Source organism: Trichoplusia ni, chromosome 2 (genome assembly GCF_003590095.1).
Source record: "Trichoplusia ni isolate ovarian cell line Hi5 chromosome 2, tn1, whole genome shotgun sequence".
In the NCBI taxonomy this organism is placed as follows: Eukaryota; Metazoa; Arthropoda; class Insecta; order Lepidoptera; family Noctuidae; genus Trichoplusia; species Trichoplusia ni.
The window spans coordinates 13,962,696-13,979,717 of NC_039479.1; the positions used below are offsets into that span (position 1 = coordinate 13,962,696).

At 37.0% G+C, this 17,022-nt stretch overlaps 2 protein-coding genes across 2 annotated transcripts in view; both read left to right on the top strand.

Annotated features, from left to right (window-relative positions):
- Positions 1-17,022, top strand: part of LOC113501716 (cytoplasmic dynein 2 heavy chain 1) — a 42,258-nt gene that overhangs the window by 5,378 nt on the left and 19,858 nt on the right. Inside the window, exons 13-25 of the mRNA XM_026882923.1 lie at positions 64-249; positions 335-463; positions 574-719; positions 790-942; positions 1,232-1,444; positions 1,672-1,924; positions 2,018-2,161; positions 2,290-2,495; positions 2,595-2,710; positions 2,948-3,093; positions 3,608-3,775; positions 3,847-4,005; positions 4,313-4,443. Coding sequence (XP_026738724.1) covers positions 64-249; positions 335-463; positions 574-719; positions 790-942; positions 1,232-1,444; positions 1,672-1,924; positions 2,018-2,161; positions 2,290-2,495; positions 2,595-2,710; positions 2,948-3,093; positions 3,608-3,775; positions 3,847-4,005; positions 4,313-4,443 — 2,150 coding nt within the window. The remainder of the gene's footprint in view (positions 1-63; positions 250-334; positions 464-573; positions 720-789; positions 943-1,231; positions 1,445-1,671; positions 1,925-2,017; positions 2,162-2,289; positions 2,496-2,594; positions 2,711-2,947; positions 3,094-3,607; positions 3,776-3,846; positions 4,006-4,312; positions 4,444-17,022) is intronic.
- On the top strand, positions 9,459-16,154 carry LOC113508286 (laminin subunit beta-1). The gene has a single exon (XM_026891230.1). It carries the CDS (start codon positions 9,666-9,668, stop codon positions 15,009-15,011), a length of 5,346 nt encoding a protein of 1,781 aa, XP_026747031.1. The 5' UTR covers positions 9,459-9,665; the 3' UTR covers positions 15,012-16,154.

The window sequence follows — 17,022 nt, forward strand, 5'->3', positions numbered from 1 at the left end:
AAAAAAACTTACAATGCAGAGACCAAACGCGCTGTGCTAATAGGATGCAACTTGTATTAACAGGTGGCATCATTTCACAACACGTTGGGTGAACGTATGATCCCTTCGACCCGCCCGATGATGTTGCAAGCAGCTCTCGATCTCTCCAACTTAGTGCAGGACCAAAAAGCTGTATATTGGGACGATGTCGAACAACTCGAAAATTATACTAATAAACTTAAGAAGATTGTCTTAAAATTAGAGACACAGGTACCAGGTTTATTAATGAGTTTTGGACACCATCAGTCATTTTGAATATACTTTAATTCGTATAAATAAAAACTTTATTTTTCAGAACACGTATTTGACTAGCCAACATGTAGCTATCAGGAATATTGTTGAGAAACTAATAGATACGGAACTCCTATCCAAACAATCTGAGTGGAAGAAAAGTGTTAAAGACATCAGAGATATTATAGACACGGTACATTGCTTATACGTATTTGTATAGAAACATGAATTCTTGGAGACTTTTTCAAATAGTATTTTAGTGATTGAAATTTCCAATTTAACAAAAAATATTTGCCTTTGCAGGTGGAAGCTAACGGTTATAAGAATACTGAACTGTGGCGGTCACACTGGGACTTGCAGTTATATAAAGCTCTTGAATATCAATATATAAAAACTCTTCTATCTTTGCATAAGCATTTTCCTTTAGTGAAGGTGGATCTAGTCCTACGGTAAGTTCAATTGCAGGTACTAAAATTAAATTATTTTTTAAATTGCTTTATAAATAATGTCTATTTGTAGTGGACACGCAGTGCGGGTGCAGCCTCCAATGGAAGAGCTTCGTGTGCAACACTACCATCAGCTTCGGCGCCTCGTGTCGATGCCGGCGCATTTTGTCGGCGTCCAGAATAATATTACTGAAAAACAAACTATATTTGCTTCGATTGTCGCAAAGTTAGTAAAATATTAATTCTGTGGTAAATTTAAATTGGTTTGAAATTTTAATTCAGAATTTAATTTAATTTAATTAAATAAAATTTAATTTCATTAATTTAGTTCAGGAGTTGAATGGGAACTAGTGCAGCAACTGTGTGTCAAAAATTGTAGAAAATAGTGAGGTTACGCCAAATTTCTTCTACCTTTTCGAGATGAATTAGAAAATATGAATGTAATGTCATTCAATAATCCACCATATGACGGATATAAAATTGACAGCTAGCATAACAATTTCCTTGTCCATCAGCCACAGCTGGCTGGGCGACAAGGGCGTGCGGCAGCTGGAGGCGGGGCTGGCGCGGGTGTCCGCGCTGGCGGCGGGCTGGGCGCGGCGCGCGGCGCTGGGCTGCGTGCCCGACCTGCCCGCGCTGTGCCGGCAACACCTCGCCACGCCCAAGCACTTCGAGGACAACTTCAAGGCCTGCAAGGCCTACGGACAGGCCGTCGCCAAGATGACCTTGTACATACTTTTCTTATCTATCGAGTTTATTTTTTATAGGTCGAACCTGCTACATCACATCATTGCAACTCCTGACTCAAAACATAAATTAGTTAAGAAGCTGGTCGCCGTTCTTAGTTGATTTCGGTTTTGAGTCGTCATTTTGTTTAATAAATTAAATCAATTTGTGCCTTTACTTTTAATATGTTATTAATATATTTCATCAAGGACCAAAATATTTTTTACAGCGAGGACGAAAGAATAGAATGGATTATAGTCGGTACTACGACTTTACGTCGCGAGTTTGAAGCCCAAGCACGAAATCTTTGGGCGTGTCTTATGACGACGTTGGTTGCTAGCTGTCGAGAAGACTCGGCACGTGTTGATGCATTTGTAGCTTCTGCAACGGTTATGCTGGAAAACCAAGCTTTGCCGAAAAACGCTAAAGAATTAGCGGAAATGAGCGCCACACAGCAAGCTTTGCAGCAACAGATGCCTGAGGTATGTACTTCTCGATGCTAAAGGAAAACAATGTACCTACACTTTGTTATCTTGTTTAAAAAGGAATATCATAATTTTATCTATTCTTAACAGATGGAAAAGACCGTAGAAGATTTAAAACGAAAAGGTCATATGTTAAGGACTTGGGGCGGAGATTCTTCAGTTGATGGCACTATGAAAGAATGGCTAAAGATACACGAATTGATGATCAGCCAGCAAAAGATGTTTGAACATCAGGTAAGACTACAAAAACGAGTAAATCTCTCTTTACGTCGGCAGAAAAAAAAGAATAAACAAATAAATGAATTCACTACATAAGTTTAGGTATTTTTGGCTTTAACAACAGACACTTAATGTTTTTACAGGCTGAACTAGTAAAATCAAGTTTAGATGGGGAGTGGGAAAATCTTAACACGAGTGTGGAAGCTTGGACCTCGCGATGGATTCAAGCCAAGCCGCGTCTAGAAGACACACTCGGTGCGAGTTACACGGAGATGCTCGATAGATGTCGCTCTGTGTTCGAAGCGCATGCGCATTACAACAAGCTGGTTTCAGATAGGGATGAGCTACTGTAAGTTGCTCCCTCGTCTTTATATATTTTAAAACTTGCTTGGCCTCAATTTGTTAGCAAATCTTTATTTCTTTTATTATTTTTTTCAAACTATTACAGAACGGAGTGTCAAAAGTTCAATATGAAATTGAATTTACCTGAAATATGGAAGCAAGCTGAAAAACTTATGGATGAATACGTTGAATTATGGACTCCACTTAAGGAGTACGATGAAGGTGATAGATATTACTTAGTCATTAACAACGCAAATGGCGTAATGTCAGTTTATTTTTGTCCAGTTCCTAAAATTAACTATTGGGTGAAATAAATAAACACGTAAAGTTCATACAAGTGTATGGGTAAAACAGATGTTATACCTCTTTTAGACGCACATAGCCCCCGTGTTCTTACAGAATTTAACATAAATTAACTACGTTTATCAAACTTGATTTTTAATTCTGTTTCTCATTTAGAATACGAATCTATTGCATCGCAAGATTGGATAGTATTCCAAAAGAAGATTCATTTAATTGAAGAATTTTTGGCCAAATGGAAGGGTCGCTTAGAACCATTTACGACGATTACGTTATATATTCAGCAAGAGCTTGAGAAATATACGGTGAGTAACCACATTAAACGCACTTGTAGAGGTCGGTGTAGATAGGCACATTAATATTATTAATGTGCTTATTATTGTACTGTATAATGCTTTGAGATCGGTACTTCGGAGTACTACATCTGGTTGCCATTTTGGTAGTTAGCCTAATATCCAAGATTTACTTGTAATTCAGTTGTTTAAATGGTATTTTATGTTTTGGCTGTTAACATTTGGTGACTCTGTGTACTAAATATAAAAATGTACGCACCTGCATGTGTATTGAGAGCACAGTTTATGACTAGCTCGTTTCAGCTTATTATTGCTGCGTGACTCCGATGCTTCGCGGTACGGAGAACATGTCTAGATATTTATATCATATTGAAGTGTTGCAATCTCATTACTCTAGTACTACATGTGTATGTTGTTTTTTTTCTAGGATTAGCGCAATGACATCATTATCTACACCGCTGTTAACATATTTACAACTACTTAAGGTCTATAAAAACACCCAGTACCTATGCTGTTTATTTCACAGGATTTGTCACTATTACTGAAGTATGTTCGGGGAAACGACTTTACTGAACGTCATTGGCGTGAGGTGTACAGTCTTTTAGAAATGGAATACAAGAAACCAGACACTCTACAAGTTAGAGATCTATTGAACGCTGCGTTAAATATTAAGAAACATATAAAAACTTTGCAGGTTGGTACTTCGGATGGGACTTGAATTGCACGAAATACAGTCGTAAATGAAACATGTGCAATGTTTTACAGAAAATCTGTGTATCTGCGTCGAGCGAGTCAGCTATTAGAAATGCTTTGAACGAATTGGAGATCTGGTTTGCCGGTGCTCGGTTTACTATCACCTATTACAATGATAAGTCAAAACGACCTACGCCTATCGTGAAGGATTTTAAGGATATACTTTCTAAGGTCAGTTTATTAGCCCTTCGTGTCATTTATAAAATGTTAATTTGCCAAACCTACCGTTAGTGACGTGTCGCGGGGTGGATCCCCGTATAGGACAAGCATTTTTATGATCCAGTAGCTGACAGATTCGGGCTGCAGAGCTCGTAGTTCTGGCTTAGGTAGAAGCTTGTGGGCTCCGAGGTGTTTTATGATAGTGGGAATCGAAGATTTTTTCTTCGCCACCTTAACCCTTTGGGGTGAAGCCAGAAGATGTTTCCACCTTTTGGTGCTCAAATCCACGTTACCTAATAATTAGTATTTGTGGGTATAGGTCGAGGAGCAGCAGTGGGTGGTGTCGTCGCTGTCGGGCAGCGCGAGCGGCTCGGAGGCGTGCGCCGCGTGGCAGGCGCGTCTGCGGGCCGCGCGCGCCTTGCTGCGGGCCACGCACCATGCGCAACGCAGGTACGATACCTTCACACTCTACACACACTTTCTGAAAGCCAAGTAGTATTAATACAGTGACATTTTAGTTGCACTTCATCGGTTTTGGCTTTAGATTAAGCTTTAAAGTAATTTATGTTAGACGGACTGTTGCACGAAAAGTATAGATTGAATATTATGATTGATAGATATTTTTGGCTAATAGATTCAATTGAATGTTTTATTTCTACTCTCGGTCTTAAAACACTATTTCAGGCTGTACATCTGATAAATCTGACAATTTGTCAAAATATAATTAGACGGTAAAAAAAAATCCTAAAGATACATTTTGTTTTCAAAACACAATAGGACAATAGGACAATAGTGCCAATGTATTAAAGAAGCATAAGATAACGTAAAATAATCAGTTAGGGCATGTCGAAGGATTTGTTTCGCTGCAAACATATGGTCGACAGATGTGCTAGCTATTTTGACCAAGCATGCCGCGTAGTTCCTGCTCAGTCTGTTCTTGTTTTTATTATATTATTGGGTAGTTACTTGCTAATATTGTGATGTTCTAGAAATTACCACGATAATGCAATTACATAGGTATATAACATTCTTGGTTTCGTCCGCTTCTTAACCAGGCCCGACCCCATTAAATCTTTTCCAAAGCGAAGTGATATGAGTTAGTAAATACTTATTATTATGTTCTCATTAATTATTATATCTAACAGATATGCCTTGACTTTTGTGTTTTACAGTACTTTGTACCTAGCTATTTCTAAGAAGGGGAATTACCGTTTATTGTATTTTATTTACGTATGTACTTATTTCTGAAACTTAATCCATACATCTCCAGTAACAAAACTTTAGTACAAGCTAATGATAACTTTCTATCTCTTTGTATCAGGTTAATCCCCTAAGTTTATTTTCACTGTAAATGTTTTCTGATTGCGGGTGAAATAAATAATATGCTTAAAACTTAACTGAACATACTTACACTACACAAACTAGAAATATATTAAACAAGGCGAGTAAGCCAAAGAAGAGAGCCAATTTACTCCTCATACCATAGCTGTCGGCAACTTTTATTATTTGTAATAAATATCTGTACAAATTCATTTTAGAACTTCAATAACGTACCCATATTTACTGATATCTCAAACATGTTATGCTTATTTGCTTGTCTTGAGATCCATATTTGGTAACAACCACCTCCATATAAAGTTATAATTTTTTAACTTGCATTGCCGTTGTAATACTCGCTATTATAAACACTCATCGCTCAGTTTGACTCTACTTCCAATCATAATAAGTTTTGAAGCCTTACAAATACCGCGTGATTCATCAAATAATAACGTAGACACAGTTTTGTGCAATCGCCTAATTAAGTTAGATGCAATCAAGGACAAAACGGAAATTTGACACAAGAGAGGTAAATGCTCCATCTCTACAAAATATTACTTTTGATTGACGAGAAACCAAAACAATACGGCTCAGAATCAATTTTAAAATAGGACGTAAACAAACTCATGTATAAATAGATCGAGTGACTTTCTCAATGCTATTGTTTTAAGAGTGTTGACACCATATGCTCCATAGAAACTCGGCCCGCGCTGCCAAGCTGTCGTGAACTTGTGATGTAATATAAAAGCAACGTAGTTTCAGTTGATTTTGTAAGCTCAGCTCAGATTAGCTACTAAGGATGTAAAACACTTTCGATAACACGGGGTCGCTGTCCTGACTCAAACATGGCTGTTACAAAATTAGGCGACATGCTTTTAAAGATAGCGTGCGATTTAATTGCCTACTAAAAGATACTCTCGTATGTATGTATATTAAAGTCCATTCGTTTTGATCAGAAATGGACGTTAATTTATACCGGAATACTCTACAAAGTGTTCTTTATAACTTATAAGATTTCATATTGTTTGATCTGCTTCAAATTGAATTACATTTTATGGTGTTAATACAAGTCAGTACGTTTTAAATAATTTTACATTTATTTCTGTTTAATTGGGACTACCTTATAAATTAATGTCTACCCAATGGTCATGGTCATACAATACGAAAGTAGCTAGTTTATAAGCCTATGTTTGTAATATTATCTAATGAAAGTTGTTGTTGTATTATGGAGGATACTGAGACTAACTGTAGTGTTCTTTCTTTGGCTTCGGTCAACGACGTACGTACGCAGTGCGGTAACAAGTAGACACCCTACCTACGTCAAACGAGAATTTTATGATTCTTGCCTTCCTCGCCGCACCATAAAGCTTTGCCATCATTTTGGAATTTCCTTCCTGTGAATTTATAGTAAGCCTATAAATTACGCAATCCAAAATACATTTTATTCGCATACGTGAAAAACAAATGAGTTTACAAAATGAAACATCCAGTTATTGTAGAACTTATCGCATCACATAATTTTTAAGACTAATAAAAAAGCCTTGCTTCCACATAATATGTTCACTATACAACACAGCGAGATAGTGGATCGGATCAGTAGCCAAGTATTTATCTTGTGTGAACTTTGACATCATAACCGCCTTTTGAGAATGAACCCTTATCGACGGGGAAGCGTTCATTCACAGCAACATGTTCGTATTTTTAAGATTATTAGCCGAGTTCTTGTAATTTTCTGTGCTTTTTTTACTGACCTTAATACAAAGCCCGCATTATTCTTTTGTTTGAGAGACGTAATTTTGGTATGGGTTAGTGGCCAAGGTCTCGACTGTTGGTTCTAGGGTAGCAGGTAATATTATGCTATTATAGATCCATTAAGGTACTTGTAAACATTTTTTTATTTTACGAACACATGAATTAAATAAACGTGTAAAGAATTTGACAACGTTTATTGTCTTTCCACATTGGTTTTTGGTCGCATGTTATTTTTGCTATGATTTTATTTCAAAAAGACACCAAAATTACCTTGCAGTACCTAAACATATAGAGTGTAGTGATACTAGTGATATACGTTATTGCCTGCTTTTGTCATGTCCATTTCCACACATTTATGAAATAGATCTAGTCCAGAAGGTAGAAATTTGATGGTGCAGCAAAATATCTTGGATGCTAAAACTGCTAAATTGGCAAAACATTGATTGGTATTTACTTAATAATGGACAGGTAAATTTGATACTATTTATTTACTTTTCTAAACTTATTTTAAATTAAAATGACAATTTACATAGGTACATCCGCAATATAGATAAAACATGCTAAAATTGTTTTAGATAACAGCATTTGTGTCATTTGCATGCTCTTCGTTTATGGACCAGTTTTTGTACTTCCTACAAATTTTACTGCTATAATATGTGTATATTATTAGATCTGACAGTACCAATACATATTTAAAGTTTGGACAAAGCGTTTCTAGTCTTGTTACTGATAACCCCTTATCACTGAAGCTGTTGAAATTGTAACAAGTTATCTGTCTATTAAAAAGAACGCAGACTATAAAATCAATTCAGCCGCCCATGACGTCATTATGAATTCAATGTATTGTAAGATGAATAGGCAATGCACAATGAATGGTAAAAATATTGTAGAGCATGCCCTCGTACCGTCGTTTTCCTACCATACGCATCTACGATACCCATTAGACTACTCGTGATACTCAATACTCAATACTGAATATTTTTATTGCACTCCATACGTTCAACAGGTGTTACATAATATAAGTATAGTACACTATTTACCCTGTAGGGCACGGCAATGTAGGAGAGAGGAGGATGCTAACTTTATTTAGATTATGTATCACAGATTATTTTTATTTATTAAGTGGTTGATATTTAGAAATTAATCATTGATATTTAGGGCTTACAAGTTTGCAAATGATTTAAAATAAACATTAAATTATTTTTTATGGTTAGATTGGCATTTACTACCCTAAGAAAAGACCGATCGACTTTTCGTTTGAATGTCATAGAATGATCGCAAAAGAGCCCTCCGTTGTATGTTTTGTCAGGTAAATAGAGCTGAGCGCAAAAAAATAAATGTAAGCAACTCTAGTCCAAGGTTTTTTTAAATTACATAATTACTTTATTAATTCTTACATTTTTGTAAGAATAAAACAGGATCACTAAAGCAATATCGTATAACATAACTGCGATATTTTACCATTTTATAAATTGCTCGTATTCACTTCATTAAACGTTTTCTATGGCCCCTTCACTGAATAAAGGTGTGTTGTATTGACCCCAAGCGAGCCTAGGTTACCTGCCACAGTAGAAGAGCTTTTGACTACTTTGATTTTTCCTCATGAACTAGGAACAAAGAGACATCAAATATCTTTTTGTGAAATCCTAATATAACGCTGGTCGGCATTGTATCTCTTCGGTCTGTGTGGTCGTTCATTTAGATCGCGAATGTATTATCAGCGGCGGATGTGTAGGGCGGAAGGCCGGCTCTGACGAACCGAGTGTCCAGTATCGGACAGTGTGTGACCCAACCAAAGAGATCTTATGTACGCATTAATATTGCAAACTTAAAAAGCCTTCAATACGTGCTAAATTCATCAGAAGGGAATTAGTAGGTACTTATTTTGGAAAAGACAACGTAAATGAAAGTGATAAAACAGTTATTTGCAAATTCATTACAAATACATGTGTTTATTACATGTCATGTTCTCAGTTGTTAGGTGAGATTACAAGGAAGCTCGTTGCCATAATATAATGACCAAAACAAAAAGCGCATCCCGAAATGCGATGTTATTTTTGTTGCTTAGTGCCCGTTTCGGAGAACGGCACGAGCGGGCGCGCGGGCGGGAGCGGTCGTCGCCTCGCACAGGGTCGCATTCCACACTCAAAACATAACTGTTACTATCACCGCAAGCTTTGCCGTACAATCAAAGCTTACAGTAAAAGAGCGTTCAAAGTGTAGAAATTTTACTGGGTTCCTGAGCATTTTCAGAAAGATACTTGTTAAATAACAAATTGATGGTAACCATCAACCGTCTTGCTTTTTATAGTTTACCCACTACTAAGATTGTGGGAACGATTATTTTATTTGGTATTGTATTTTATTTAATTTAAATCAATTTTACTCCAGGTAATATTTGTTTCTCAAGACAGTTTATAATTCAAAAAACAGTAAAACCATGTTGCTTGAAAATCATCGTAAGAAGCTTTTTTATTCCGTCCAAGTCCGTACCTGTTTATGTAGGGCAGCGGGGAAGTGGGGGCGTGGGGCAGCGCGAGAGTGTCTCGGTCCAAAGCGGCCGCCAGTGCAGTGAGCGGCGCGCTGAGAGCCCGGACCGCGCCATGGCTCTGCGCGCTTTGTTTATCTTCTCGGCGCTTATCGCCGGCAGCGCCGCAGTGTACAGTAGGGAGCGTGACCGACTTCGTGCGGACCCCCGCCTTTATGACCGCTCTTGTGAACTAAGTTCCTGTTATCCGGCTACCGGCAATCTGCTAATTGGCCGTGAATCAAGGCTCTTCGCATCCTCCACGTGCGGGGAGCACGGTCGTGAGCGTTACTGCATCGTATCGCATTTGGAACAGAAAAAGTGCTTCTGGTGTGACTCGACCAACAGTACAATACACAACCCGTATTTAAATCATCGAATACAAAACATAATCTACAAGTACTATCCGGGGACGCGAACAAAGTCCTGGTGGCAATCGGAAAGTGGCAAAGAAAATGTTACGGTTCAACTCAACATGGAGGCGGAATTTCATCTTACGCATTTGATAATTCAGTTTAAAACATTTCGACCTGCGGCAATGTTAGTGGAAAGATCATTTGATTTTGGAAAGACTTGGCGAGTGTATCGGTACTTCGCGCACAACTGTGACGATTACTTTCCTGGCGTCCCAAAACATACTCAGCGGTCCCTGACGGAGGTGGTGTGTGAATCACGTTATTCTGCTGTATCGCCATCTACAGAAGGTGAAGTGATATTCCGAGTTTTGCCGCCCAACATTAATGTTACAAATCCATACTCAGAAGAAGTTCAAAATTTATTACGTATGACTAATCTACGAATCAATTTCACCAAACTTCATACTCTCGGTGATGATAAACTGGACAATAGAGCAGAAATTCAAGAGAAGTACTACTATTCTATTTACGAAATGACAGTAAGAGGCTCTTGCTCTTGTTATGGGCATGCTTCTCGTTGTTTACCAATGCCAGGGGTGGAATCAAAAAACAATATGGTGCACGGACGTTGCGAATGTACACATAATACGAGAGGGTTAAATTGTGAATACTGCGAAGACTTCTACAATGACCTACCCTGGCAACCGGCCGTTGGAAAAACGTCAAATGCTTGCAAGAGATGTACATGCAACAATCATGCTACAACATGTCATTTTGATCCTGCTGTTTATAATAAGACCGGTAAAATCAGTGGTGGTGTGTGTGATAATTGTCAACATAACACAATGGGTGTAAATTGCGAGCGCTGCAAGCCAAAATTCTTTAAAGACCCTAATTTGGACATTCAGAGTCCCGAAATTTGTAAACCTTGTGATTGTGATCCAGACGGCACCACAGACAAGGAAATACTATGTGACGATGAAACCGATGCTGCTAACAACAAAACTTCAGGTCGTTGTTTATGCAAGGCGAATATAGATGGAGCTAGGTGTGATAGATGCAGAGACGGTTACTGGAACTTTGATCCACTAAACCCTGAAGGATGTGAATCGTGCACTTGTAACAGCTTAGGAACGATAAATGAAAGAGGATGCGACGCAGCAACTGGAAATTGCTTTTGCAAACGTCACGTTACTGGAAGAAATTGTGATCAGTGTTTACCAGAATTTTACGGACTATCTGATAGTGATGACGGTTGTCAACCTTGTGATTGCGATGAAGGTGGTTCTTTAGATCGGGACTGCGATGTTATAACAGGACAATGTAAATGTCGACCAAATGTTAGTGGACGTCGTTGTGACAAACCAATTCAAAACTTTTTCGTCGGAGCTCTTGATTCTATCGTGATTGAAGGAGAATCGAGCCAGTGCGATTCTCAAATAGATGATAATGCTATTCAGAGTCAACTTTGCCATGTTGTTATTAGGGAAAATTATCCAGATGGCAAGAAAGAAACATGGACGGGTCCTGGGTTTATGAAGCTTCCTGAGAGCAGCACTCTTGTTTTCGTTATAAATAATATAGAAAAAAGCATGAATTATAACGTTTTGATCAGGTACGAGCCTCAATCACCTATAAGCTGGGAAGAAGCTACTATATTAGTAAAAAGACCTTCACCTACAGATTTGGACTCTCCTTGTGCAAATGTTCGCCCTGAGGATGATACTATTTACACTAATTTACCAGCTAATCAACGAAGTGTTTTAGTAACACCGCCAGTGTGTTTGGAAAGGCATAAGGAAACTGAAATCAGAATTTATCTAGGACGTCAAGATAGAAGGACACCTAATTCTAGAGCATCTATATTAATTGATTCCATTGTTCTTATTCCGTCCTTTGATGACCTACCATTTTTGGCTAGTAATACTTCTAAAAGAGAAGAGTTTGACCGCTTCAATTGTGGCGATCCATACTATTATGACCTCAATAGAGAAAACGTTCCTGAAATTTGTAAAAAATATCATGCGAGTATAGGATTCTATATAAGAAACGGTTCACAGTCATGTCAGTGTGACCCAACCGGTTCAAAGAGCCATCAATGCGATCAATATACTGGATATTGTCAATGTGTTGAAAATATTGTCGGTGCAAGATGCGACCGTTGCGCCCCAGGGACATATGGTTTCAGCAAATTTGGATGCAAGCGCTGTGACTGTAACAGTATAGGGTCCCTTGACAACTTCTGCGACGCGACTAGTGGTCAATGTAAATGTAGAGCAAATACATATGGACGCGCTTGTGACTTGTGTCAACCTGGTTATTTCAACTTCCCTAACTGTCAGCAATGTGACTGCAATGGGCACGCGATTGAGTGCGACGACAGGACAGGAGCTTGTAGAGAATGTAGAGATTTCACTGAAGGCCATCGTTGTGAGAGATGTGTTGAAGGATACTACGGGGATCCACGCCTTGGTTTTGACATACCTTGCAGACCTTGCCCATGTCCTGGAGTAATAGGTGATCCGAATAAAAGCAGTCATGCTGATCGCTGTGAATTAGACCCAGAGAGCAAAGATGTCGTATGTGAATGTAAGGAAGGCTATGCTGGACCTCTTTGTGATGTATGTGCGGATAATTATTATGGAGACCCTATAAGAGGAACTTGCGAGCAGTGTGAATGTAATGATAATATAGATATCACTAAACCTGGAAATTGCGATCCATACACAGGTAAATGTCTACAATGCCTTCATAACACTGCTGGGGAACATTGTGAAGTGTGCGCTGAAGGATATTACGGAAATGCTTTAGAAAAAGCATGTTATCCGTGTAACTGTTCGGTATTAGGTACAAACTTCACAATAGGTAACTGCGACCGCAACACTGGCCAGTGTCCCTGTTTCAAGAATGTCGAAGGTGTCAACTGTGATCAGTGTACAGAAAATCATTGGAGGATTGCTTTAGGAACAGGTTGCGATCCATGTGAATGTGATCCTATTGGATCATTGTCCCCTCAGTGTAATCCATTTATCGGTAAATGTGAGTGCAAACAAGGACATGGTGGCAGGCAGTGCGATCAATGTCAAGAAAATCATTGGGGTGATCCTAATATTGAATGCTACGAATGCGACTGCGACCTATATGGTTCAGTTTCACGTCAGTGTATGCGTGAGAATGGTTCTTGTATTTGTAAACCTGGAATCGGTGGATATAAATGCGACACATGTGCTAGAGGTTATTTAGGTGAAGCTCCTGAATGCTATGCTTGTGGTGAATGCTTTGATAATTGGGACCAATTAATTAACGAATTGCGAGTACAAACAGAATTCGCTATTGGCAATGCAAGTAAAATAAAAGTAGTTGGTGCCACGGGAGCGTACACAAGAGATTTTGACGAAATGACAAAAAAACTGACTGAAGTAGAAAACATACTTGATAGTGCGAAGCAAGGAAAAACAACAGTTCAAGACTTGATGGCTAATGTAACTAGCTTACAAAATTTGTTAACTGAAGCCGATAAGAAAGTAAAGGAGAGTAACGAAAATCTCAATGCTCTTACTTCTAAGATTAGCCTTGGCAACGTCACGTTAGATGGGCTTAGAGTTAGCATAGATAACTTAAAAAGCAAGACTTCTGACTTAGGAAATAACGCTACAAAATTACAAGAAGCTAACCTAGAAGGCGCTCTTAACTTGACTCGAGAAGCTAAACAAAGAGCTGTAAAGGCCGCAGATGACGCTGAAAATGTACAAACTGTTATTGCAAATACTGATCGACAAATTAAAAACACCGATCGACTTATAGAAATGCAATATGCAAACTTCAACAATACTCAAAACGAAAATGATAAGAAACTGGACGATATTCGAGATCAACTGTCACAGTTAGAGTCACAGATACCAAAACTGAATGAAAAAATGTGTGGTCAAGAAAGTGACAGTTGTGATATTTGCGGTGGCGCTGGATGCGGAACGTGCGGTGGTATATCTTGCGACCAAGGCGCTGTCACTAAAGCTGAACAAGCTTTAGATTTTGCAAATAAGACGGAACATCGCATCAAAGAACATGAACTTACTGCTGAGGATTTATTCAAAGTTATCTCTCAAGTTAAACAAGATACTGTAGATGTTAGGTCTCGAGCAAAAGACTTGTTCAGTAAAGCATATGACTTTAAAACATCAGCTGAAAGAGTCACAAATGAAAGTCAAGATCTAACTACAGAATTAAAGGAATTCTTGTCGAATACGTCTAATACTCCGGCAGACGTCAGAACTTTGGCTAATGATATCCTTAATCTGTCTATCAGTATAGAGCCTAAGGAAATAACAGAACTATCCCAAAGAATAAATTCATCGGTATCACAGTTGACTAATATCGAAAACATTATTGCTGAAACTAAACCAGATTTAGAAAAAGCAAAAGCCCTAAAATTGAATGCTACTGCTGTTAATAAAGCGGCTAATTTAACTTTGGAAATGGCAAATAAAGTATTGGACGCTTTAGATGAAGCTCAAGCGGCCCAAGATGCAGCTGAAAATGCTATTGATAAAGCAAATAATGACATTGAAGCAGCTAAGAGTGACTTAGTTCCCATAGCAACCGAAACAGAAGAAGCACAGAAACAAGCAAATAAGACAAAAGATGAAGTAGAAGGCCTTCGTTTAAGACTTTCCGATTTACAAAAAGACATACTGAAAATAGAAAGTGATGCCGATCAAGTTAAAATAGAAGCTAATGAAGTTGTTAGTCGTGCTGAAGGCGCTGAGCAATCAGCGCGACAGTTAAGACAGGATTTCAAACATACGAATATGTCACTCGCGGAACGTGCAAGTCAGACTTCAAATTCAAGAGAACGAGCGCAATTGTTACTTAAGCGTGCTACTAAGTTAGCTAGTGACACTCAAACGCAACTTAAACTTCTTGCTAATATGGAAGTCTTGTATAACGATCATAATGAGCAGTTGAATACATTAGAAAAGGAAATTGGCGAGCTTAACACACAAATGAACTTCTACCTATCAGAAATAACAAAACGATCAGATAACTATAGGTCTTGCACAACGTAAAATAATCTACGAAATTGGTCAGTAATTTAATAATACCTAAATAAATGGATAGGTATCTTTTAAATATTTTCCACATGTGCCATAATTCTGTATTTTTTCAGTCTTATTCATTATTCGTTAAATGTAGTTTAACTACACCGTGTCAGTGTTTTATTGCAAAACTAAGTGGGTTGTAACCAGACATAAAAATGTGTATCTCATTCGTAACATTGTACTTATGAATCAAAATAAGTTTTTTTGTCTTCATTTTTTTTTTCTAAAATCTTTGTAACCGTAATTAATTTTATTATTGTATTCCCACAAAAAATATAAAATGATATGTATCTTAAGAAAGCCCACCACAATTTGCCTATTATAAACATTGTTAAACACATATTTTAATTTTAGTTGACATTAAATTGAATATTTACAAGTGTACTACTTATCATAGTATGATTTCAGACTAATAAGATTCACCTAAGTTTGATAAATTAGTGTTACTGGATTGTAAGTATAAAATAGATTTTGTATGATTTAGACAAATATTCCAAAGAATAACATTATATCGTATATGGTGACATAATGTTGATTTATATTAAAACAGAAGGAAAGTAGTTGTCTGCTGCTATTTTTAATTATAGGTAATTTATGAGCATTATATTTTGTTTTATGCTGTTTTCCATAAGTATATGTTCTGTGTGTAGTAATAACTCTATTGTTTATTTTAACTAATTGTTCTGCCAGATTAGATAACTAGCTATTATTTTAATATCGTATGTATTGTTAAAATAAGTTGGGCACTGTGTAACCTTTAAATACTAACTAATAACGTACACTTACATATACTTTATTCCACGAAACCTCTATTTCATTTCTAATTTAGATCCTATGTAATAATTGACTATTGTGTAAAATATTTATATTTCTACTGTTGACATATGGTATGCATTTAAAGTTTATACTTTGTCCTTAAAATGTAACATCTAATTGTCAGACTAATTATCTGAGACATTGCATTTAAATATTGAGATTGTTTCTATTATTCCATTTACTTAGTCATATTTTGAGGCATGCATTTGAGATGCTATTTTATATTTCCATAATGAATGATTTTGTAATATACAAGGCATCAATACTTAATTGTTAATAAAACATTGCCATAAATGCTCTTGTTTTAATGTAACATCCCTTCCTTACCCAACCAAATAAATATGTAAAAAATATATTGTTGCCACATAAGCACTGGTAATTGTATCAGAAATATACTTATCAACAGTGTTGTGGGTCAAAAGGCAATAGTTATTTGATAATGAATAGTTTTTAACGGGTACAATCTATGACTGATCTATTTTAATTGACTGAATTGTTCTATTTTAACCAGTTGTTTCCCATTCTGCCAAATTTTAAACTGAAAAGAAAATATATCAAAATATTGAGAAATCATTTAATTATCCCTCTTGGGAAATATTTCTTTCAACTATCCTGGTTATTGTAATTTTTCTAAGAGAGGAAATAAGACAAGCAGACCTACAGTAGACCTGGACGCCAACTTTTTATAACAAAGGCGCGAACGAACCCTTCTTTTTTCAGTATTTAGTGTTTAGTCTATTTAATTGCCAACCATAGAAATTGAATCTTTTATAAGATGGCACTATACACGGCTTAGTGCATAATGCGATAGAAGAAACACATTTTTTACCATTTTTTTATCGTTGATTTTACTAACATTTCAAGGCATATATTGTAACATTTTTTAGTCATTAGTTGCTTATAAAAACGTAGTTATATGTGTTAGCAATTAAACTTTGTACTTTTATTAATGATAGGTGTTTCTTGCTGACAGTCATATTTACTAACGCGTTATGTTTATAACACTATCAAGTAGCATGCCAAGTCTTGCCATTGAATTAAACTTAAAAAATATATAAGTAAAGATACACTTCTTCACTTCACTTCTTTCTAACAAAATCTAATAACTTCTATATAGGTTAAATTTGTCATGATTACATAAAACCCGCTTTTGTCCATGGCT

Bases quoted from the DNA above. Each gene is read 5' to 3' on its own strand.
- LOC113508286 (XM_026891230.1), top strand. From the start codon at position 9,666: ATGGCTCTGCGCGCTTTGTTTATCTTCTCGGCGCTTATCGCCGGCAGC.